Here is a 24,437-nt window from a genome sequence, read left to right as displayed (position 1 = left end):
ATGATCCATTATGTTACTTTTTGAAATTTCCTTCGACTTCCATCTTCTCAGGTTTCTCACTGGGGAAGTAATAATCCTCAGGAGTGAGGACTAGCAAACATAACTCTCTCAAATCATGATATCTTCTGATACTCTGTCATTTATCTTGCATGTTTTTTTTTAATGGTGAATTATCTTGCATATTATTATATACTAAAACTACGCAGTTAAAAAATCTCTCTATCCTTTTGTAGGTGTCTTTATGGATGATGAGGGGATTTTGAAGGGTGACAAACTTATATTGAGAGGTCTGAAGTTTCATGGATTTCATGGCGTAGAAGCAGAAGAGAGGAAGTTGGGCCAGAAGTTCTTGGTAGATATGGATTCATGGTTAGATCTCCGAGCAGCAGGTAAATCTGACGAGTTAACTGACACAGTCTCGTATGCTGAAATTTACAGGTGAGTAGTAAATTAATTTTTCTTCTATTCTTATAGTTTCTAGTTTTCTATTGTCATATCCATGGCATACTTCATTGAAGGAGGTACTAATATTCAGATAAGCTTATCTGGAATATACCTCTTTGTTGAAAATATTGACCAGTATTAAATTCTCCTAGCTATCTTGCTTGAATTTTTTTCTGGATTCTGACCATAATTTTATGAAAAATAAAAATTGGTTTATGATTTCCAATGCCAGATCAACTTTGTTTCCGATGTCGGAGATTCCTACAGTAGGGTCCATCAAATATTTGAGTCCTAAATCTATAAGCACCACATCCCAGTAATTGAGATCTATACTCAATGTATTTCCTATGTTTAAATGATTTTCCTAGTCGTAATCAATTGGCCAAGTTGAACTGTGTATGCAGCCATAATCTCAGGTTGGTCTAAGCTAATCCTAGTTCTGTTTGTCTATAATATATATGGGGCATAGCGGCCTGCATACTCCTACATTTTTCTTTCCAAAACTTATACACAAGTGTGTGTTCTTTATTCATAATTCAAGTGTATAAAGTGACTAATAGTTTCTCCCTATTTGGAATTTCAGCATTGTTAAGGAAATCGTGGAGGGACCTCCTCACAAACTTGTAGAGTCTCTGGCTCAGCTCATTGCATGCACCATACTTGCAAAGTTCCCTCAGATATCTGCTGTCCGAGTGAAAGTTGGGAAACCTCATGTTGCTGTTTATGGCACTGTTGATTATTTGGGTGTCGAAATTGTTCGATACAGAAACATTGATGTAGAAAAATGAGCTTCATAGGTTTGGTTGGGATATTCAGTCATTATTATTTCAATGGTGCAACTTGGTTCTGTGATAGCATGTTTTGGTTTCTCTTTTTTGTGTACAATCAGAAAACGGAGTTCTCTACACAAAGCCATATAAGAACTTAAGATTTCAACAAATTTTTGCTCTTTTCATTTTTATTCCTCAAAATTTTACTTTTTTGATTATTAAAACAAGGGCTGGGTTTTCCTTGTTGGGTCAGTAGGAAAAGTTTCCTGGTGGGCATTCGATGTATCTGCTGTGCAGCCAGTTGAGTGGGATTGAAATTTTGTGGACAAATAGACCCTAAAGTCCTCTAATTCAATCCTTAAATTTTAGCTCAAATTGAATTTGCCTAGTGGCAAAATATTTCATTTAGAAATTTAGGAGTAACAAGAGAAGAGTACATACATGAGACTGCACATGATTGCATTTGAGGGTGCAATTTGAAATGTGGCACAACTAGGTGTGTGGCCACCAGCAAAACATATATGTGAGACAATCTTTCCCCTTAAAATTAAGTAATATTAAAACTTTCTGTATTTATTCTTTTTGGTTCATTGATCGAGTATGATCTGTATTGGAAATGTTCGATGGATTTTATGATTTGTATTGGTAATGTGCAAACATCAGAGCAAGTTCAATTGTATAATTTTTAGTCATTCACTTGTTCAACGGTAAAGGGTGTTCTATTGTGACCAAGTAAGTGGTCACGGGTTCGAGTCAAGAAACAGTCTCTATGAAAGCAGGGGTAAAGCTGCATACATCATGACCCTCCCCACACCCCGCAGCCCGCAATGATGGGAGCCTTGCGCACTGGATACGTTTTAAGCTTTATTCTACCATATGATAAGAGACCTTGGGCCTTCCCTAATCTCCAACATGCCGATATTAGGGTCACTCCTCCTAATTGAGGAAAAAGTACTAGAATCACACAAGAAAAATCAAGCTGCCACTTATCGTATATATTATAACTTTTTTTTGTTTTTTTTTTTTTTTTTGGTTTTGTGAAATAAACCATAAACAAAGAGATAAAGAGGGACTGCATTGTGATTTGCCCAAAAACTTGGTTTTCCAACAATGGTTAATAGTGCCAATGAAAATCAATATTTTGAACAAAATAAGATCCCAAAAGTATTTCAAACATGAAAAAAAAGAGAAATAAGAGTCCCTTTAAAATATCATCCAGGTTAACAATCGTAATTCATTTAAAAGAACACAATTAGAATATAGCGAGTAAAGAATTAAGTAGTTTTATTTAAAAGAGCTTTGTTTTTTCTTTCTGATCAAAAAAAAAAATTCATCTCCTGTTCATTCCCCCCCCCCCCCCCCTCTTTTACAAATAGGCTCTAATCAATGTCCTCTCTAAGGGTTAAACTGTTAAAGGTAGACACTTCAATTAAATGTGTACTTTAGAGCCTTTTGTGCTATTTTTGACTGGTTCACCCAATTCTAATTTAAATGCCACTCATCAATTAATGAAATTGCAGCTTATTTTGTTGAAAGAGTAGAAAGGAAAAAAATTGAGTGCCTCATCTTTTCTTCATCATCCATTTTATTCATACTAAAACTAATCCCTAAAAAGATCCCAAAATATGATTGTACTTTTTTTTTGCGCAAACACCCCAAACCCCCCTTAGTGAGGGGAAGGGGGTAATTTATTTATATATCATCGAGTAGTACACATGGAAAGAGAAAAACACATATTTTGCATTTCTACCGATAAGCTCAATGAGACTAGGAAAACTTTCCCTGGGACTTTAAACCAACAAAATGGATCCTCATACTAAATGATTGGATAATTCCGCTACCGGGATCCAGCTCCTCTCCAGGGAGCTCAGAGCCTGGGGCATGCCCAGGGGGCATCCAAGGGTGGGGTTGTGCTTCACACATCTCGGTGCATGCCTAGGGATGTGTGCAGCACAGCCCAACGGCTGGATGCTCCCTGGGCGTGTTGTGCTCCCCGGAGACGAGCTCAACTCCATCTACAGGTATATATCTAATGATTACCTCCAATAATGAGCTCTCAATACACCCTTTGATTTATTTTTAAGACATAAGTTGGGGGAAGTGGTTGCATTTTTTGTTCTTTAATGCTTATGATTTACAAAGTAAGCAATTCTTGCATAGAGTGGTAGTTGTTTTTGGTAAGACATCAATTACATGGAGAGCATAGTGGTAGACTAATGGTAGATAGGTTTACGCGTAGCCCTAGCTACTCAAATACTTAAAAGGTTTAGTTGAGTTGAATTCATTTAAATGCCAACATAATAGCATTTATTTTATTTTGCAACAACTCTGATTTGATCTACTTCATGTCTCCATATATGCATTTGAAGGTCAGCTACTAAGCTGCAAGTAATGCTCTCAATTGTATCATCACTAAAGGACCTCAAATCATCAACTACGTACACCAACTTATAATGAACTTTCCTTTCGATCTTTTAAATGTCATTTAAGATCGTTATGCATTTGTTTTATCACGCGGAAATCCAACTAGAGCCTTTCAACACTACTTTATCCATTTTAATGGTCAATTGAAAGCAATAGTTTGAATAGTTCAATAACAATGACAAGCAACAAGAGTTTTAATATCCATTTCAATGTGTCACCATGGCCGATCTCAAGTAGTTGGGATAAGTCTTAGTTCAGTTGAATTGACTTGACTTGACGTTTTGGATTTGTTACGGCTATTATCATTGGAAAACTCAATTATACAAGTAGCCATTTCCCGAGAAATCCGCTGTTTGGAATTTGAATATAGTGACGTGTGAAACCCCACCAGCGTTTGCTGTCGGTCTCAAGCCCAGATAAAGGAGGAGGATTGGTGTGTCAAATCGACAATCAACACAACAAAAAAATATCTAAGTAAACTCTTTTTACATTGATTCTAGAACTTTATATTTGTAGACCTATTTAGTTGGGATAAGACTGAGGAGTTGTTAAATCTAGGATGGATTAATGAAAAAGACAATGCACCTAATAAGATCATTTTCGTAAGAAAAAGAGAGTAGCTCTATCTATGTATGTTCTCTAAACCATCCTTAATTAGGTAATTCATCCTTGTCAACTTTTAAGCATGTCATGAGTCTATTGGGGATTTGGATCCTCTATGGCCTAGAGTTGGGCGGTCACCGTGTTGTACTCAACTCACTGGCCGCCATCTACCAACCATTGTATTGGTATTAATTCCACGTGGTAGCCTGTGAGTTGAGCACAGCACGATGGCCATTCAACGCCAGGCCGCAGAGGATCCAAATTTGTCTATTGATTATGGATTTGTTTCTCATGTAACAAGACACCAAAAGACTAGTGTTCCAGAATTATGTGAATTTCCTATAAATTTCTTCTTCTTAAAGACAATGAAGTTGTTTCTATTCAATGACAAATTTAAGAATGGAGAAAAGTTCCTTGCATGGGACGCGGAGACCACGACCAGACACATTGAGGGGCAGAAATTAACCACCCCGTTCCTATGAATGGCAAAATTTCCCCGCCCCCCAATGTGTCAGTGTAGGCTCTCATTGGTTGTCACACGCACGTGGCCCCTGCACTCCCATGCAGAGAACGATTCTCCATTAAGAATCATTTACACACAATTAGGACAAAACAACCAAGAATAGCCACCCAAGGGGTAAGAAATATCATTCATTTCTGCAAATCAGCCAGCTCATGCTTCATGGATTACCTTATTGCCATGAAGACAATGTTCCACTTATAGTATTTGGAAGTTGATGTTTAGGACTACCAGACATGGAAAAGCAAAAAAAACCAAAAACAAAACCATGAAAGCTCTTCATGAGCTCTTCTGTTTCTAAAGCCCTTGTCATAAAGACTCTTCATGCACTGTATATGATTGATAGGATCCTAGCTAGCCCTTTGCCCTAGGGATCTTTTATTATTAGGGAAACCAAATGTAGACACATTTCAACCGTGAATTCCAACAATGTTATTTGTAAGATTACCTATCTAACCTTCATATGCTGTTTTATGGAAATTTTTAAATATTTGAGAACTTTACGAATGCTCTCCTTAGTTGTGACATTGGGGAGAGGTAGGTTTCTCCATCTCAAGCAATCACTAGTGAGTTTTAAAAGGGTAAAAGATCTCTACTTGGTAGTGTTACCTACGCTCTTCAATGGGTGAGCACACTTGGGTATCTACCCAAGGGGTAGAGACGTCATCTCATGGTGCCTTGTGAGAGGGCGTAGGATACACCACCAAGTAGAGATCTCTTACCTACTTTACACACAATCCATTTAATTTCAGGTTCTTAAATTTTGAAATAATACAAGGAAAAAGGGCTTTAAGAAGATAAACTTACTTTAAACAATGGTGTTTGACAGAATACAACAAATGTAAAACAAGAATATCTTCATTGTCTTTAAGAAGAAGAATTGACCAAACATTCACATAATTCTGGAACACTAGTCTTTTGGTGTCTCATATTGTTAGGTTGCATGAGAAACAGATCCATAACCAATAGATGAATTTGGATCCTCTGCGGCCTGGGGTTGAGTGGCTATCGTGTTGCGCTCAACTCACAGGCCACCACATGGAATTAATATCGATTCAATGATTGGTAGATGGAGGCCTGGTATTAAGGTTTTCTAAACCTTCTCAACATATCTAACATACTGAGCATCCCCTCTTTTTTAATGTACCTTAGGAAAAGTATACTATGTTCATTCAATTGATTTACATTTGTTACTTTGTTATTTTTTTTTTCAAATTACCTTATCGCATCTCTACCATTAAGGGGAAAATAAGACTATGTCCGATGATTTTGCTAAGTTGGGTGAATACCCTAAAGTTTGTGTCATTGTGGTGTGTTTATTTCTTTTTATTTTTATATTATTATTATCTGTTTCTTCTGGGATCCATATAGCCGACCCCATTTAGTTGGAATAAGGCTGACTTCTTGTTGTTGTCTTCTGATGATTTTGCTTGAAAACTATCAAAATCATGGGGCTAAAGAAAGCAAAACATTTTTATTGGAAGAATTCTCATCCCCATTTGTAATAATATTGAAAGATTGTTAGGTGCCTTAGATGGTAGTATGATATTCAATTTTATGTTTTCATCTAGGTGACAATAGTGTTTCATGTCATTAATGATTGTCATATTTTAATCCACAAGCACTCTTTTTTAGGATCACGTACTTCTAGGTTCAAATGTTTTTGTGTTACTTAATAAAACATTGGAAATTATTTCTACACCTTATTCATGTTAATATTGTAAAATTTAAAAGTAGTATCAATACATATATTTTATGGACATGTTGAATATGCAATGGTTAACGATGATCATGATATTCCTAAAGAAAATGATCAAGTTGAGCAATCAAGCTTGTCGTTCAAGAATAACAATTAAATCAAAATAAAAGAGAACATTTCCAGGTAGAGGAAGGATTCCCTAGAAACTTTGAGCAATCGCACCTACCAAAATCAATTGGTATTCATAAATCACCGCAGAAAGTAATGTCCCATAACTTTCACGAAAATGATGAATTAACATCGAAATGTAACCATTTCTAAGCATTAATTAAAAGAATTAGATGGATTGAGGTTGACGGGAGCAACATTTATGTGCAGTAGGACCTTCGAGAGCCACTTCTTTTGACCTATGGCTAAATTATGAAAAGTTCTTAAAATTTCTTGAGTGAAATATTTGATTAATTCTCATTTCAAAGATAGAAAACCTAATTTTAACCAATAAATAATTCTAAATTTTGTCAAGCAACACATTCCCTATACTCCATTATTCATAGTATATATGAATCTCCAAATAAAAGAGCACCATGCATGCTACCTCGTCAATAAGATCAATTAATCCAATAATAACATTGAGAGTGATTCTAGAGCATAGAAGATTTCACAAAAAAATATTTTGTCAAAACTTACTAGAATGTTGAGTTTATAATTTAATAAACTCGCCCAAGGGAATGTTATTAGAATTTATGTGTTATGCACCTTACTAAAAATATGAAAACTTGATAATTGCAAGCTCTTAATTTCGTATAAAAATTGTGTATGCTTCTAAAGTGATAAGGTTACTAATGAACGAATATATGAACCTTGATTTGTTATTACTAAAGAATTACCCACATTAAGAATGAAAGCTGAGACAATTCACTTTCATATTAATAAGAATTACTCAGATTAAGGGTAACCACTTTTATTCACCCCCCCCCCAAAAAAATGCCGTCAAGTAAGGTATGCAGCTGACCATCAATACAAGGTTGACCACGTTACAGGCAATTATGTATGTTGTTGTCAAACATTAATTCAAGTTTATTGATTTCTCTATGAAGCCTTGATATTGCACACCAATAATCATTTAAAATTCCTCAACTTAAAAAGATACTTTTGGTTTTTTCCATTCTTCTAAAAATTTATTAACAACTTATCTAATGTCATGAGATCACATTATGGGTAGTTTGCTTTAATGATTTAACTATTTATGTGTGTTCTTATAATTTTTGAAGAATCGATTAAATCACTTAAAAACTATGAATTTTATGAAGATTTTGCAATTACTGAATTTTTCAATAAATTTCCACTTTGTTTTCCAATGTCATAATGTTATAATAATTTTTGGTAAATGGTATTGCATTTTAGTTAATAAGTTTTTCATAGTATTCTATTTGAAAGACATTTTTTTGTGAAGGAAAAAAAAAACTAGGTTTAACAAATACTACCTTTCATATAAGAAATCTCTAATAAAGCAAGATTGATGGGACTTACTTAAAATACGATATAAAGTAGGAAATCACATGATATGTAACTTCTTTTTAAAAGGAAACTAAATTGCAAATAGTTAGACTAGAACTAACTCTAAAATAAAGTTTCTAATGTATTGAATTATATAAATTTGTACAAAATTCTTCATTTGATGAAGTTCATGGGAGAATCTCCCGTGTAAGAATACCTTTCCCATTTTTTATTATAACTTCAAAAGTTTTCTAATATGATATTTATAGTTTACACTAGATTTTGATTTGCATTACAATGTATTACATTTTCATATATATTCTATTGTTTCCAATTCTTTCAACTATATATGTCTTTTAAGTAAGGATTAAGGATAAGAAAGGATGTTATCATTACTCTTCAGGTTGCTCACAGGGTTTGATAAGCTTATCCATGGTTTAAATATTCTTAGTACTATGTAGAAAGTAAGATTATAATATTAACAAACAAACAAAAGATTCATGTAATTTATCCATAACAAACTCCTATTGGTGAGGCAATGAAAAGAAATTAGGATGAGAAAATAAGAACAAATTAATGCCTAAATGAAATGTCAACGGTCATTCAGTTGCACATACTTTTGCAAAAGTGGTTTTCTTCCCCAATAGAAACACTTTCTTCACTTATTCTTTCCAACCTAATATTTCATGCAATATTTAAAGTAATAGATTCTAAGACTCTTAAGCTAGAACACACTTAATTATAAGTTTTTAAAGCAATATGTTGGTGATTGATTTATTTTGTTAAGACTCACTTGGCCTATGATGTTGATTTGTTTATATTATTTAAGCCCTCTGCTATCTATATATCTGCAATCATGGATGATTTGAAGCTCTTCACCAATATGTCTGGTTTATCAACCTACAAGTCTTTGATATTTTTCTCTAGGGTCCCTATTGATGTCAAAGACCAACTTAAGGTCCTTGTAAGCTGTGAGATTGGCCACTTGCCCATTACATTTTTAAGCCTCCCTTTGATCTCCTCTAGGCTCTCAGAGCGTCATTGCTCTCCCATTTTAAATCATTTAAAGAAAAGGCTCCAATTGTGGAAAAATAGACTTATTTCTTATGCTGGTTGGCTTGAGTTGGTCAGATTAATTATATAAGCATTCAACATTTATTGGACTGTTGTGTTTAGTATATCCCTAGTTCTGACATTCAAAATGTTGAGGCTTTTATGAGTACTTTTTTTGAAATAGAGTGATATTACGTTCCTCCACACTGATAGTTGGGTTGTTGCTTGCCTTCTAAAGAAAGAGGGTGGCTTAGGGTTGAGAAAAGTTAAAGAAGCACATAAGGCTAGCCTTCTAAAGCTTCTACAGAAGACAGCTAAGAGAAACGAAAGCTTATGAGTCAAATGGATTTATTTAAGATATCTCAAGGAAGACTCTATTGGAGATTTGGGATTGTTGCTTGTACTTCAGATGCTTCTTGAACTTGGAGAAAAATCTTAAAGGTTAGACCTTTGACGGGGGATGCAATTAAATATCTAATTGATGATCATTTCTCTACCATATTGTGGCTTGATAACATTGTATCGATGTCGAGTTCTCCTTAATGTTTTTGGAGATGGAATTAGATATGATGCAGATTGTAATAGAATGGCTTTGGTTTCTTCTATTATCTTGGATGGAATTTGGTCTCTTGGCCCCTTCCTTCCGCCGTCCTTGATCAGGTTTGGAATCAACTGTGCTTTATTCCTAGAAGACCCTTTGGTAGTGGAGATGTTATTTCTTGAACTCTCTTGTAAGCGGCAACGGAAGCTGTATAGTACCAAATACATAACAAAAATTATGGTAACAAGATCTCAATGAACACATGTGATAATGAATCAACACTAAGATGAATAGTTTAACTAGAATACACTGGAGGCATGTTCCTCCAAAGGAGTGCAGCATAATGGTGCAATCACCAATTGATTGCACCAACTCCAATGGCAAAAATCCTTGCTTGAGGAAGAAGAGGACTCTTTTGTCTCTCTCAAGTTCTCACTTTCTCTTCTCTAAGAGAATATTGTGTTTGACAAAAAAAGTAGTGTAATTTTAAGGTTTGAGTCAATGTTCTCTTAAATTTAAAAAAAAAAATCCTAATTAGGAGATTACAATCTAACGGTCAAGATCGTGTCATGTGGTGTGATCCTAAAGAGTAGCCTTTCAGTTATCCTTAATTGTACAAAAGAACATCTCTACAAAAGATGTAACCTGAAAAACCTCTGTGGTGGATATTTCCATTACACTTTCACCCCCATACTACAATATCCACATTGTACCCTCACAAGTATGGAATCAAACAATATTCCAAAATTGTAAGTGTATTGCACGTATTGCACAATAAATCGTGAGTGTTAGGATCAACGATCAACCAAAATTATTTGAAACACCTTTTAAATAATAACATTAAACTAATTTTACCGAGGCTTTGATTCCGTTTGATTATTATCCAATCATTCACATACTTGGATGTTCACTATATCATAATGTGAAACCTTATTGAGGAACACCCTCATTCATGCTTATAGACCATACACGATTTTCGTGTAGCTTATCATATATCGGAGCTACTACCAAATCATCTTTGCTACACTAAGTTTATCTATTTGACGTTTGTTAATTGCCTAAATTTCCGCATCATATATTATAGTCAGTCATATGACAATCTGATAAAATTTTCTTTTAAGCTTTATAGGAATACATTGATCACACAACATTCCAAAGGCATCTTTCCACTTCATCCATCCTAATTTAATTCTATGAACAACATTATCCTCTATATCGTCTTCTTTATTTTTGATTGAGCCAAGAAATCTAAAGTAATCACTTTATAGAATCGACCTCTCTTTAATTTTACCACCTCATTATCTGTCTTAGTGTAATTCCAGTTACACATCATGTACTCCGTCTTTTTTTTTTAATCTTTTTTCTTTTCTTCTTTTGGCAAAACCATATACTCCATTTTTTCTCTAATTATCTTAAGATTTTTTTATTCTAAAGTTGACTCCAGCTTTGTGTTATTCACTACTTTTGTCTTGTCCTTTAACACAATATCATCACTAAAAAAACATACATCTAGGAACCTCAACTTGAATGTCTCTAGTTAAATCATCAATGATAAGTCCTAACAAATAAGGGCTTAAAGTTGATCCTTGATGTAACCCAATTATAATTGGGAATTAACGATTTTGATCCCCTACAATTATCACACTAGTCACCACACTATCATACATATCTTTAATTATGTCTACATATTTATTTGATATCCTTCTTTGATATATGTCAGATTAACTCATTAAGAACTCTGTCGTATGTTTTTTCTAATGCAATAAAAACCATATGGAGATGTTTCTTGTGGCTAGCTTAGGTTATTCTACAGGCTTGAGCTGCACAAATGGAATCCAACAATGGGACCCCATCTCTCTTGGATTCCATCTGTGCGGCTTAGGCCATACGAAAATGGTTCTCCTAAGCTACACTCATCTTTTTTGCCCTCTCTAAAATCCAACACCCATTTTTTAATTAAAAAACAAAATTCTACTACTTATCAACAATTGCCTAGTGCAATTGGTGAGCTGTGGTGCGCTTCATGCCCATGCTCACCACCAAAAGGTCTCGAGTTCGAGTCTCTTGTCAACCACTCTGCCGATGGCCCACCCCTGTGAGCTTCTTCTAATCAAAACAAATTTTACAGTTTCTCACTACCGAAGATTCCAAAATAAAAGTCCTTAACAAAGGTGTATGAAGTCAACAATGGATTCACTTTTTAAATACCAACTTTCAAAAGTCGCGCATAATCACACGTGTTGGTAATAGAGCGTCACTTTTCGAAAGCTCCACCCTTACGTTACTCTTTCCAATCCCTTCTCTCCTCCCACAAATCTTTGGAGGTTACGGCTCTAATAAATCTTGATACGTGGCAACATTACCATGCACGGTGACGCACGCCAGTATCTATTCAATTATTCACACTGTGTGATACACACGCGCTCTCTCACTCTCTCTCTTACGCACAGAGGAGAAACCGAGAGAGCGAGAGAGAAAAAGTAACGGTTAGGATTTTGGAAGCTGAGCCGTGGGTTCCTCACTTTCCTTTTTTGTCCACGACAGATAAAAGTCAAAAATAATTTCCACGTGGTCAAATCTATAACGTCCAATGAAAACCATCAGACGGTTGCAAAAGCTGGTAAAACTTATCTGTGGATCCCACATGTTAGAAAAGGTTAAAAAGGCCAAAAAGTGGAAAGTGAAACCCAGAGAGTGAGAGAGAGCATTGAATGCGATTCTGACTTTTATCACCAAACCATCGTCCGACGGCATAACGACGAGTAAAGAAACGAAGTACGGAAACTGACAGAGAAATTTTTATTTTTTTAAGTATGAAATCATTTGAAAATTTTTCTGTTTATGCCCTTATTTTATTTTTATTTTTATTTTTATTTTCCTTTTGTTTGGGGGAAAGGACTATGAGGAGGGACAACGAAAAAAACAAAAAGGGGTGAAAAGCAGTCTCACCTTTGATTTTGATAGATGGATGAAAGGATGGATAACATAGATCAAAGGTCAAAAAGCCAAACTTCTTTTGTACTTCCAATCCAAAACCCTGATTTGGCCCTTTTACCAAAATGACAGATATGCCCTTGAATACTTTTGCTCTTCTTTATTATTTTTTATGTGTGTAGTGGATATGTTGGTACAAACTTCAAATTATTTATGAAAAGTGGATTTTATTCCATTTGAGTGGTCTGATATTTCGGAACAGGGTGACAGTTAGCTGGTTGGTGAACCAAAAAAATTCCTTCCAAATCTTTATATGAAAGTTTTTTGGCTTCTCGACTAAATTGTTATAGTGGTCTAGAGCACCGGACCAATTAAATGGAATAATTCTCTTTTTATGTTTTCTTCTTATTTTGTCAATGAATCTGCCGACTAGGGAACCCCTTTGTTATTAATATTACATGGTTTGAGAGTTTATTGAACTTCATAATTACTCCCTTCAACATATGAGTTTTATGTTGTGATAAGTTTAATTTCTTTGTTAAGATCATATAATTTCTTGACAGTCCTAAGGAGAATGTAATAGATTAATTGGAAAATAAATGACTAGTTTTTATTTTGTTGCAGGGTATGGAATTATGAGACTTGTCCATTAAGTAGGTTTTATATTGATTTATTATATTAAAATAAAATCGATTGATTATTATAAATTTATCGTAAGTCCCCCCCCCCGCCATAGGATATGTTAAAATTTCCTAAGTTCACAGATTCCAAAATAGGTCTCTTGTTTAATGAATCTATGGATGTTCTCTCTAATATTGTAAGAGGGTGTAAGGTATATATTCCCTTAAGTTCTTGAACATGTGTTAGTAAGGTCCATTTTGAATTCTCCTTTAAGGATCATTTGCCATTTAATTATGTTAGCTTATTGCATTCTAGATAAGAGAGGAATGTATCAAGGATTCGACAAGTCTTAATTGTGTTTCAATCCAGAATTCCAGATAGTCCATTTTATAACTTTCTTTGATGAATTTAAGAAGCTTTATTATACTTATGGGGATAATTGAATATAATAGTTCATAAATCAATGTCGTGTCTTACTAGTTTTTCTTATAATGCTTTATATTCATGGAAGTTATTTGAAGTAATGCATCATGATACATTGTTAGGATTTTATTGAGCTTTCTCATAATGCTTTATTATATTCAATAAATAATTTGATTTAATACATCATAATTCGTTGTTAGGGTTTTACTAAGTTTCTTCACTAGACTATAATATAATATATTTTGAATCATTGTTGGGTTTGATTAGAGTTTTCTCATTGGGTTTTTTATGTTGCAACAATCGTCACAGTGATCTAAAAAAGAATTAATAATATGATACGTCATTTAAAGATTGAATCATACTAATATTTGACATGTAGAATCTTGCTATTGATTGATCATCATATCTTTCTATTTAAAATTGAATCAATGCTTAAAATTCAACATATAAGTCTATCGAAATTAGGGCATTCCTTTTAATTACACATCATACATATGGAAACCAATGAACCACGTCGATGAAGCCAAGCGTCGACCTAGAAGTATTGAAAAGTCGCGATCAAAATCTCAAACTATCATGATTGTGATCATAGACCAACCACATTGTGATATTGAAAGTTGGCTATCTTTAAGGTCTATAGCCCATACTCAAAACCATTCCTATGTCCTATCATAAACAATACTATACAAATAAAAGCTTTAAAATTTGCCAAACGGGTCCTTAACTAAAAAAAAAAAAGTACACAAAAATGAACCCAAAATTAGGAAAAAGGGAAACCCATCATTAAATCAATATTCCCATAAAAGAGCATAAGGTTTGACTTTTGGGTAGAAATGGTGTATTGGTGTGAAATATGGCGAAGAGAGAGAAGTAAAGGGCACTTTGGACAATTCCATTATGTGAAACCGAAACTCCGGCGGCCGTGAAATCAACCGCCAGCGAATCGTCTTAAAAAGCTTGAAGCTGTACTACTACGACTGTGCGGATCGAACAACTAAGAAGGAGAGAGAGAGAGAGAGAGAGAGAGAAAAAAAAAGGATTTAAATGCCTCTCTCCGTGTATTCAGAAATCAGAAGAGAGCGCTTCAAAATCCTTCGGTTACCGATCATATTGGGCGCTGTCTGGTTGGCTTTTTTCTTTTGTCAAATCTTTGGAATTTAATTTGGCCAGAAAGAGAATTTTATTCTGGTTTTATACAGTATCTCTCGTGCTCCCTGATTAATGCCGATTTCACAGATTTTCCGGCCGTTTTTTCTCGTCCTGAAATGAAATGGGCAATGCAGAAGCGCACGAGGAGGAGCAGAGTAATTCAAGTCCAGAACAAACCAATCCCAAAATCCCTTCTCCGTTTAGCTCTTCCAGTGACTCTAAAGTTGTTGTACTCGATGGGTTCACTCTTACTGGACCAGTCTTCATTAATATCATGAGCAGAAGTGAAAAAACCAACTACGGAAGCAATAGCAGTAGCAACAGAAGCAACAAGAACAGACGGTGGTGGTGGTGACTAAAATGGAATCCGGTAGCGGGGGCGGTGGGTCCGGCGAGGACCCAGATTTTTCTGACCCTCAAAGGAAGAAGAAGCGATACCATAGACACACAGCTCGTCAGATTCAAGAGCTTGAAGCGTAATAGCTCACTGTTAAATATAGTTTTGTGGAAATCTGTTTCTCTTTTCATTCACCTATTTCTTCTGGAACTGCTTGCTTTTTCTTTTTCTTTTTTTCTGCGGTTGGATGCTGTTGGGTCCTCCTCTTTTTTGGGGTCCCTGATGGGTTTTTCTATTCTAGTTTCTCTTTATGTATTAGTGCTGTTGTTTGCTGTTGTGATGATACGAGTTCGTTTGTAGTTTATTATTCTGGTTTTCGTTTACTATGGAGTTTGATCCCTAGTGGAACCAAGTGTTTGTTTTAAACCGTCGTTTGCGTATTTGACTCATTTCTCGTATTGGGTTTCTTTCGTCTTTGTAAATGAGCGTGTACAGTGTTATTTTGAGTGTAATGAGTTTGTTGTTTGTGGGGATGAAGGGTTTTTAAGGAGTATCCGCACCCGGACGAGAAGCAACGGAACCAGTTGAGCAGGGATTTGGGGCTAGAGCCTCGCCAGATCAAGTTCTGGTTTCAAAACAGGAGGACCCAGATGAAGGTAATCTGTTTTATTAATTTTGGTCCAATGGGTTATAGTGTTGGTGTGTTCTTTCTGTTTCTACTATTTGTAGTTTTTGTTTTCCAATTTTTTTCCTGCTTCAGAAGTGGCAATTCCTCTTTGTTTATATGATTCAGGCACAACATGAACGTGCGGATAATTGTGCTCTAAAGGCAGAAAATGATAAGATCCGATGTGAAAACATAGCAATTAGAGAGGCACTGAGGAATGTAATTTGCCCAAATTGTGGGGGTCCTCCTGTTGGGGAGGATTCATATTTTGATGAACAGAAACTGCGAATGGAGAATGCCCGACTGAAAGAAGAGGTATAGCTCTGATCATCTCTGACCCTTTACCTATTCATCTAAGGATTTTCATCTGTTAATCTGCCCGTGGCCTTTGAAATATCTTGCAGCTTGATAGAGTATCTAGCATGGCCGCAAAATACATTGGAAGACCTATTTCACAACTCCCATCCATTCAACCTATTTCAGGCTCCTCATTGGATTTATCTGTTGGGAGTTTTGGAGGCCTGCCGATGGGCGGACCATCCCTTGATCTTGATCTTCTTCCAGGAAGCTCTGCCTCTGTTCCGTCACTGCCATTGCTGACAGGCATCTCAGATATGGAGAAGTCACTAATGTCAGAGGTTGCGGCCAATGCCCTTGAAGAATTGATCAGGCTTTTCCAGATGAATGAGCCCTTGTGGATGAAGTCTCCAATTGATGGGAGGGAAGTGCTTAATCTTGAAAACTATCAGAGGATGTTCCCAAAACCCAACCACTTGAAAAATTGCGATATTCGGGCAGAGACCTCGAGAGATTCTGGTGTGGTTATCATGAATGGACTGGCATTGGTTGACATGTTTATGGACTCAGTGAGCTCTGTTTTCCATGTTATAATTCTAGTTTTCATGTGAGAAATACCAGGAATCCATGTCTGCTGTTCTTATTTATCTGAAGGGGTTTCTTTTGAATGCAGAACAAATGGGCTGAGCTATTCCCTACAATTGTCTCGAGAGCCAAGACAATTGATGTGGTTACATCTGGAATTGTTGGAAGCTGGAGCGGTTCCCTGCAACTGGTGATTAGCTGTCTCTATTTTTGTTGTAGTTTGATTACGACACAATGTGGTTGGTAGTTTTGAGGTAATTTTTTTCTGATTTAAAATGTCCAATACAGATGTATGCAGAAATGCAGGTGCTCTCCTCATTGGTTCCAACTCGAGAATTATACTTTCTCCGTTACTGTCAGCAAATTGAACAAGGCTTGTGGGCTATAGGAGATGTCTCCTTTGACCTATCCCGAGAGATCCAGTCTGCTTTGCCTTATTACATTCGGAAGCTTCCTTCTGGATGTTTGATTCAAGACCTGCCCAATGGATACTCCAAGGTGAAGAGTTCAATCAGATATTGGCATTCTCTGCCATGGGTTTGTATTAGACCTAAATAAATTGTTATTCATTTAACCTGAATTCTTGGAAATGTTTGATAGGTTACTTGGGTGGAACATGTGGAAGTGGAAGACAAGAACCCAACTCATCGGATTTACTGGGATCTTGTTCACAGTGGAATGGCATTTGGAGCTGAAAGATGGATTAGTACTCTTCAAAGAATGTGTGAGAGATTTGCTTGTCTGATGGTAACGACTTCATCTAGTCGAGATCTCAGTGCAGGTATTGGAATCAGCGCTGTACTAACATGTAATCTTCTTCCAAAAAACTACTGGTTTTGTATAATTCAGTGGCTTAGTCATTGTTGTTTTGATGATGTATTTCAGGGATTCCCTCACCAGAAGGTAGGAGGAGCTTGATGAAGCTCTCTCAAAGAATGATTAAGAACTTTTGCACAAGCATTAGTGCATCAAGTGGTCATGGATGGACCACACTTTCTGGCTTCAATGATGTTGGTGTTAGAGTTACAGTTCACAAAAGCTCAGATCCAGGCCAACCCAATGGTGTGGTTCTCAGTGCAACAACCTCTATGTGGCTCCCAGTTTCACCACAAGTTGTCTTCAATTTCTTTAGGGACGACAGAACTCGATCTCAGGTATACATAAGCAACATCTGAAGGATTTTTAAATCAAATCAATCAGTACTAAAATTGTCTTTTCTTGTATATGTCAGTGGGATGTACTCTCCAATGGTAATTCAGTGCAAGAGGTTGCCCACATTGCAAATGGTTCACATCCTGGCAATCGTATCTCAGTTCTTCGTGTAAGTTTGTTGGAATTGATTCAATTGAATAGGCCTTTATGGTTTAATCTTCTGATATCTTACTTTTATTGTAACTGTTATTGTGGATTGGTTGGTAATTGGTTCATCATAATGGGTTCTATCCAACAGGCTTTAAATTCTAGCCAGAATAATATGTTGATACTTCAAGAGTGCTGTACCGACCCATCTGGATCGCTCGTCGTCTATTCACCCGTCGATCTCCCGGCAATCAACATAGCAATGAGTGGGGAAGACACCAGTTATGTCCCTCTACTTCCATCAGGGTTCACCATCTCTCCTGATGGCCGGCCAGATCAAGGGGGAGGAGCAGGGCCATCAACAAGCTCAAACATGCAAGGGAGCAGGTCAGGTGGTTCACTGGTAACAGTGGCATTTCAGATACTTGTGAGCAGCTTACCATCTGCAAAACTGAATATGGAGTCGGTGACAACCGTTAATAATCTCATCAACACCACTGTCCACCAAATTAAAGCTGCCTTGAATTACTCCAGTTCCTGATAGAGCTGCAAAGGCTTCTTTTCTCCATCTCCAACCTTCTTAAATATACTGATCAAAAGAACTGAGAGTTCTTGCTGGATGCATTCAATGGAGTGAGGTTGGTTGGTTGGTTTGGACTTGAATGCTTCTCTACCCAAAGCTCAAAACAACAAAACATCAACATTGTTACTGACAAAAGACCCCCTTCCATTTGATCTTTTGATAGAAAGGTCAGTTAAATAGAGGGAGTCAAGAACGCACCATAGCCGTCCTCCATTGCTGTGTGGACTCTTCTCTCTCTCTCTTTCACTCCATATCCGTTTGGCTTTATAACTCCCCACACAGCAAGGGTAATGGTTCGGGTATTGACTTCTATTCAGGGACTTCAGTATCATCTAGAATATGTTAATGACTCCTATATAGGAAAGTTTCCTAATTTAATTCTCTGTTCTGACTGTTCTTGTTCAGTTATAATAGAAAAAAGAAGTTATTTGACATTTAAATAATGTAGTTTTTGTTGTTTAGTTCTTCTGATCATAACTCTGCACCCGCATGCGCAATCCATTAATTACTATTGTTTAAAACTGGTGTGGTACAATCAGTCAATTGGTTTAACCATAACTCAGCTATCTTTCTTGGTACAAAACCTCTCGGGAAACTGAAATTGGACAGCTTTTATGGTTCGTTGTTGTGGTTGGTCACCTAAGAACTACAACCGTTTCCTGTCCTTACTTCTCTGCCTTTTATTGTCAAGCTCAAGGCATGTTCTCATTATGGTGCAACATATAGCAGAAGTCTTACTCGCTTCCTTACTGGCATACAATGCCTTCCTGTGTGCAGCACCACTCCATTCAGTGGAATGGATTGTGGTGAGTGAAAGCAGAGAGGGAGAGTGAGAGAGAGAGTGGGTGGGGAGAGGAGGGGGTGGGAATTGTAGGAAGGGGAGGTGGGGAGGACAGGTATAGAGAGAGGGGGGAAGAGGGACAGAGGGGAGAGAGAAACAGAGAGGGGGCAGGAATTGCAGGGATGGGTCCTCCCAAGTTTAAGTCCTCGTACCGCCTTCTCTGCAACTCCTAACCATGTGGGGTAGCACCCCACATGGTGAGAATCGACCAAATAGTATCTCCACCCCATTCGACACAAGGATCAGAGGGCCAGAGATATAGAGAGTATGTTTGATTGGTTCTCACCATGTGGGGTGGTACCCCATGTGTGAAGAGGATCCAGAGTCCTAACCTACTTCCTTCTGACCAAAATCACCACGGTGGGAAATGCTATCCTCTCCAGCATAGGTCATGAAGAGAAGTGGGGTTTGGTTCTACCATCTCTGAAGAATATTTACTACTCTCTTCTTAGGTGGGGTTTGGAGAAAGAAATCAATGTGTTTGACCCTTTTGTTTTTTAATCAACTTAGCTTTTTGTGGATGCAAATGCAATGCCCACAAGGATTTACGTGGTTTGATAAAATTGTCTACATCAATAGTGAGATGAGATCTACTTCACTGACAATGGAAAATCAGGTTATAATCACTTGGCCTCACACCTCTCAGATTGATTACACAGAAAGAACCCTCACTACAAAATTATAGTGAAACCCTATATAGGTAATGGGTAAGATATCTCCACTTAATCGCACGGTCTCTACACAAGCGTCTGGGTCAATGGGTGGACACGCCTGGGTATCTACCCAGGGAGCAGAGGCATCATCTCACAGTGCCCTGTGAGAGGGCGTAGGAAACACCACAAAGTACAAATCTTTTTCCCATAGGTAATTTATCGAAATACCCATATAGCCCCAAAACCTCTTAACGACCATTTGGAATAAGCCCACTTATGCAAGTGACGGAATATAGGCATTTTACCCCAACACAGCATTCATGGGATTTTACGACAATCGAGATGGATCTGGTCTAGTGCTTGTATTTTTATCTGCTCCATTTTCCCAAGTTCCTCTAATAGAGGGGGGTGGACCCCACCTAGACAGTGTGTTCGGGGTAGGGTGGTCATTACCGTCCATCTATTAGAGGAACTTGGGGAAATGGACCTGCCCAGGAAATGGAGCAAATAAAGGTCCCTAGTGCCTGGACTTCCTGTTGGGCTTCCAACGATGGGGCACTGGTTTTGCAAAGATGCAATGCCTGGGCTGTCGTTGAGTTGCAGAGCGGCGGTGATGGCAAAAGGGGAATGGTGAGGAGAGAGAGAGAGTCTGCAAATATTCCCGATTCAAATCAGAATGGGATTGGAATCGGCCAAGGCCAGGCCAATTCCAACCCTGATTCCAATTCCCTTAACCTTGATGATGATTTTCCTTGCATGATTCGGGAATCGGACTTGGATGAACATAGTATACAATAAGGTCTTGGGGCCGATTCCGATCCGATTCCTTTTAACTTTGGTTATGATTCGTCGGACTTGGATGAGCATAGTACACCCCCAATGAGGCCAAAACCATGGTAACAGCCCTTGATTTGTAGCCCATATTTTTGGGCCTGAGAGAACCAAGAATAAACTCAGCCCAGAAGCCCATTGGCTTGGGCTACTCTCTAATAGCTCAGTAGATCCAGTGGGTTTACAAATTTCTGGTCCTTCAACTAGTAGTAGGCTTTGGACCCACTGTAATCATCATAGGTCCATTGGTCACAGAAGTCCAGAGCCTCTGCTAAATGGATATACACAGGATATAGGCAAAAATATAATGTTACCACTACCCATTTGACAACATGGCTGGATCCTTGTTATAGGGAGGACCCCAAACTCAACTCATTGATGGTGAAGTTTCAGCCCCAAACAAATAGGGAAAGTAACTCAAAAGTTAGTTCAAAGTGTATGCTTCATCCAACGGTGCGAGCTGTTATTATTATTATTTTTTCTTTCTGTTTGAGCTCACACTGTTGGATGAAGCATCTTCCACGTGTCGAGCTCACAGACTCAAACTAGAAAGGCACCGCAAGATTAAGCATTGAAAAGGATTTTTATCCATGCAATTACATGGATGCCACTAGATTCATTAAAGTAAAATGACATTGTTGTTATTTTATGTAAATTTAAATATAGTGTTTTATCACATTTTTTCTACTTATTCTATGTTTAAATTTTTGTGAAATGGGTGTAAGATCTTCTATCACATGGATCCACTAAGATCCATGTATGTGGGTTCTATGGCAAATGGTGACAAAATCTAGATATAACCAACAATATTAATGATTAGATTTTACCTTATAATCTTGGGCTTTTTTTTTTAGGGGGGTGGGTGCGTGGGGGGAGGAGCGAGATACAATTGTAACACATTGTGATCCAATTCTCAAATTGTAATGCGCTAGTTACAACCCTTCATTCAAAGTCTTACTGATCTTGCCATTTCCTTGGTAACCATGTCAAAGTTGAGCTCCGACTTAAAATAGACTTTTAAAGTATGTAAGTTGTTAAGATTATCTATGGTCTCAAGCAAACTACTATGAGTTGGAACATCCATTTTGATCAAATAGTCAGAACTTTTGATTTTCAACACACTATGTGCGCATTTGCAAAATGGGAAGGCAATATGCTTCCTAATCCTTTTTGTTGATGACTTTTATTAATGTGAATGACGTGGATTGCTATCATCTATAAAGGTGTGATTGTCTATTAACTTCTCGATGATTTAGGAGGGGCAATTACATCCTAGACTTTAAGTTTGTGAGAGATCACAAAACCAAGATGTTGGGACCGTCTCAATTCAACTATGTAGACAAAATTATGGTTATATTTAGGGTTTTTGTCAAATGCCCCCCTGAAAATGTCTATTTGTCCAAATGCCCCCTTGAAACTTTTCTAATCCTAAACTCCCTTCTATATTCAATATATTGTAGCATTTTAGTCCTGTCTGTTAATTTGGGACGTTATGTTCAAACGGTTGGACTTTTTTGATCATTATGCCCTTGATGGTAGAATGACCAAATTGCCCTCAATAACTCTCAACCCTGCAACTCATCTTCCAAATCCAAACAATCCCTACTTATGCACTTTGAAGTACTCCGATTCATCCCATGGAGGCTCGTTGAAATCAGAGAACTTGAAATCAGATTCAGGCGAAGACTGTAGTTGCAGACTCATCGCTCTCTGTCAATGATGGCATGGTGCGCTCCCCACCTTACAATCTTTCGTTCCCAAAAAATCCACATTGCCTTCTAATGAATTATCCTACGGACCACATTGTCACCGTCGAACTTGCTGTTGGAGCTGGATCTGGGCTTGAATCTACTGAACCTGCATAGGGTTGAGGTGATTAACCCCTATTTGAACAACCTCCTCTGTTCTAGGGTTCTGGGTCTGATATGGATTCAGAGGATGTGTATGAAGATGGGGATTATAGGTATATGGATTCAGAGAAAGAGGATGATGATGTGTTTGGAGATGGTGATGATTATAATGTCAAGAAGAAGAAGAAGAACTTGTAACCACAGGCCAATATTTTCTCTTGAATCTGATTTCGTTCCTTGATTTCAATTAAAAGATGAAAAACCTAACAAAAGCTTTGCAAAAAAAAAAATTCAAAAAACAAATGAAAAAAAATTGAATCTCTATTCTGAACCACCCAGCTTCCAAAAAAACCTCTTCCAAGTTTGCTTTTTCTTTCTCTTTCAAAATCCAAAAAAAAAAAAACAAATCCAAAAAACCAAACCTTTGAAAGACAGAGATGATGACACAAAGGGATACAGAGAAGCGGGAATCAGAGAGGGGGGAGAAGGCCTTTGCTGCCCACGACGGACCCTACGGATTTCGACCTCCATTATTCTCAGTTTAGCTTAGAAAGTAAATCTGAAATCAGATCTCTCTCTTTCTTTCTTTCTTTTTCTTTATTTTTCTTCTATTGGGATTTGGGTAGGTGAATTAGGAATTCTGATACAATAATATTGATTGGAATAGGTCTAAATCGGGTGGAGAAGCTAAAAGAACTGGGCCCAGGAATTTTTTCCTTTGCCGCAAGAAGTTGAACGAAGTTGCGGTGGATGCGTCTTCCTCTGCGTCGTCACCGGCGATGGCATCGTCGTCTTGTTGGAATCAAGCAGAGAATGTTTCAAAGATCTCTATTCTCTGACTTAGGTTCATGGATTTCTAGCTATAGTATCTTGACTTAACTCAATCAAAGCTTATTATTATGGGTCGATCATCTATAAATTTGTATGAGATAAAATTAGGGGATTTTGTAAATTTCCGTCAACAATCTCATTGTTTTTCGAGTTATTTTATATGTTTTTTCCTGTTCTTCTTCGAAGGAATCCTCAATTGCTCGTTTGGTCATGTTATAAATTTGTTTCCTTGGCTTATAGAGCGGCTCTCTTGTTGTTTTCTTCTTGATATAATAAACTTTGCAAGAGTTTTGTTTCAGACTTCTTCACCGGGAGAGCTCAGAATCCCAGTGATGAAAGTTGTATCTGAAGGCTGAGGTCACCGTGAACTTCGCCGATAACTCCCGAAACGCTGGGAGGGCTCAGAATCCCCAAACTTCAACGCCATTAAAAGGCTGTGAACTTTACCGTTAGGGTTTGGAAGATGAGTTGCAAAGTTGAGTGTAAATGAGGGTAATTTGGTCATTATACCATATCAAGGGCATAATGGTCAAAAAAGTCCAACCGTTTGAACATAATGTCCCAAATTAATAGACAGTACCAAAATGCTACAATATATTGAAAATAGGGGGAGTTTAGGATTAGAAAAGTTTCAAGGGGGCATTTGGACAAATGGGCATTTTCAAGGGGGCATTTGACATGACGTAGATCTTTCTAAGTCAGTAGGAACTCTCATGCATGTCATGTTGTGCACTAGACTAGATATATCTGTTGATGTTGGAATAGTGAGCAGGTTTCAGTCTAATTTAGGGCAAAAGCATTGGACTATTGTCTAATACATCGTCAAATATTTGAGAAGAACCAATGATTACTTCCTAGTTTATAGTATAAATAATCTGTCAATTATTGGATATACTGATTCTGATTTCTAGACTGAGAAGAATGAAAGAAATGCCACTTCAGGTATAGGGTTCAGTCTATGAGGAGGTGCCTTCATATGAAAAAG

At 37.1% G+C, this 24,437-nt stretch overlaps 2 protein-coding genes and 1 long non-coding RNA gene across 5 annotated transcripts; all 3 read left to right on the top strand.

The window, feature by feature from the left end:
• The first annotated feature begins 205 nt into the window (after positions 1 to 205).
• Positions 206 to 1,289, top strand: LOC122645778 (dihydroneopterin aldolase 1-like). The gene is made up of 2 exons (XM_043839143.1): positions 206 to 438; positions 1,028 to 1,289. Exons 1-2 carry the CDS (start codon positions 242 to 244, stop codon positions 1,230 to 1,232), a joined length of 402 nt encoding a protein of 133 aa, XP_043695078.1. The 5' UTR covers positions 206 to 241; the 3' UTR covers positions 1,233 to 1,289.
• An 11,838-nt stretch (positions 1,290 to 13,127) lies between these two features.
• Positions 13,128 to 23,322, top strand: LOC122645780. The gene is made up of 3 exons (XR_006330519.1): positions 13,128 to 13,138; positions 23,100 to 23,174; positions 23,289 to 23,322. It is a non-coding gene; the product is annotated as an uncharacterized LOC122645780 (long non-coding RNA).
• LOC122645776 (homeobox-leucine zipper protein ROC8-like) lies at positions 14,565 to 18,889 on the top strand. Of its 3 annotated transcripts, none has more exons than XR_006330518.1 (10): positions 14,565 to 15,154; positions 15,554 to 15,671; positions 15,809 to 15,997; positions 16,087 to 16,548; positions 16,653 to 16,754; positions 16,853 to 17,062; positions 17,165 to 17,345; positions 17,450 to 17,718; positions 17,796 to 18,481; positions 18,618 to 18,889. XR_006330518.1 is itself a non-coding variant. In XM_043839140.1 (10 exons), the coding sequence occupies exons 1-10, from the start codon at positions 15,039 to 15,041 to the stop codon at positions 18,402 to 18,404; spliced, it is 2,127 nt and encodes a 708-aa protein (XP_043695075.1). In that variant the 5' UTR covers positions 14,568 to 15,038; the 3' UTR covers positions 18,405 to 18,889. The 3 variants fall into 3 exon arrangements, 2 of the variants coding, with proteins under 2 accessions (XP_043695074.1, XP_043695075.1); XM_043839140.1 differs by having other exon boundaries at positions 14,568 to 15,154; positions 17,796 to 17,885; positions 18,015 to 18,889; XM_043839139.1 differs by having other exon boundaries at positions 17,796 to 18,889.
• Positions 23,323 to 24,437: the final 1,115 nt, after the last annotated feature.

This window comes from Telopea speciosissima, chromosome 11, assembly GCF_018873765.1.
Source record: "Telopea speciosissima isolate NSW1024214 ecotype Mountain lineage chromosome 11, Tspe_v1, whole genome shotgun sequence".
Taxonomy (NCBI): domain Eukaryota; kingdom Viridiplantae; phylum Streptophyta; class Magnoliopsida; order Proteales; family Proteaceae; genus Telopea; species Telopea speciosissima.
Note: the sequence above shows the minus strand (reverse complement) of the source record. Positions and strands in the feature narration are given on the sequence as shown.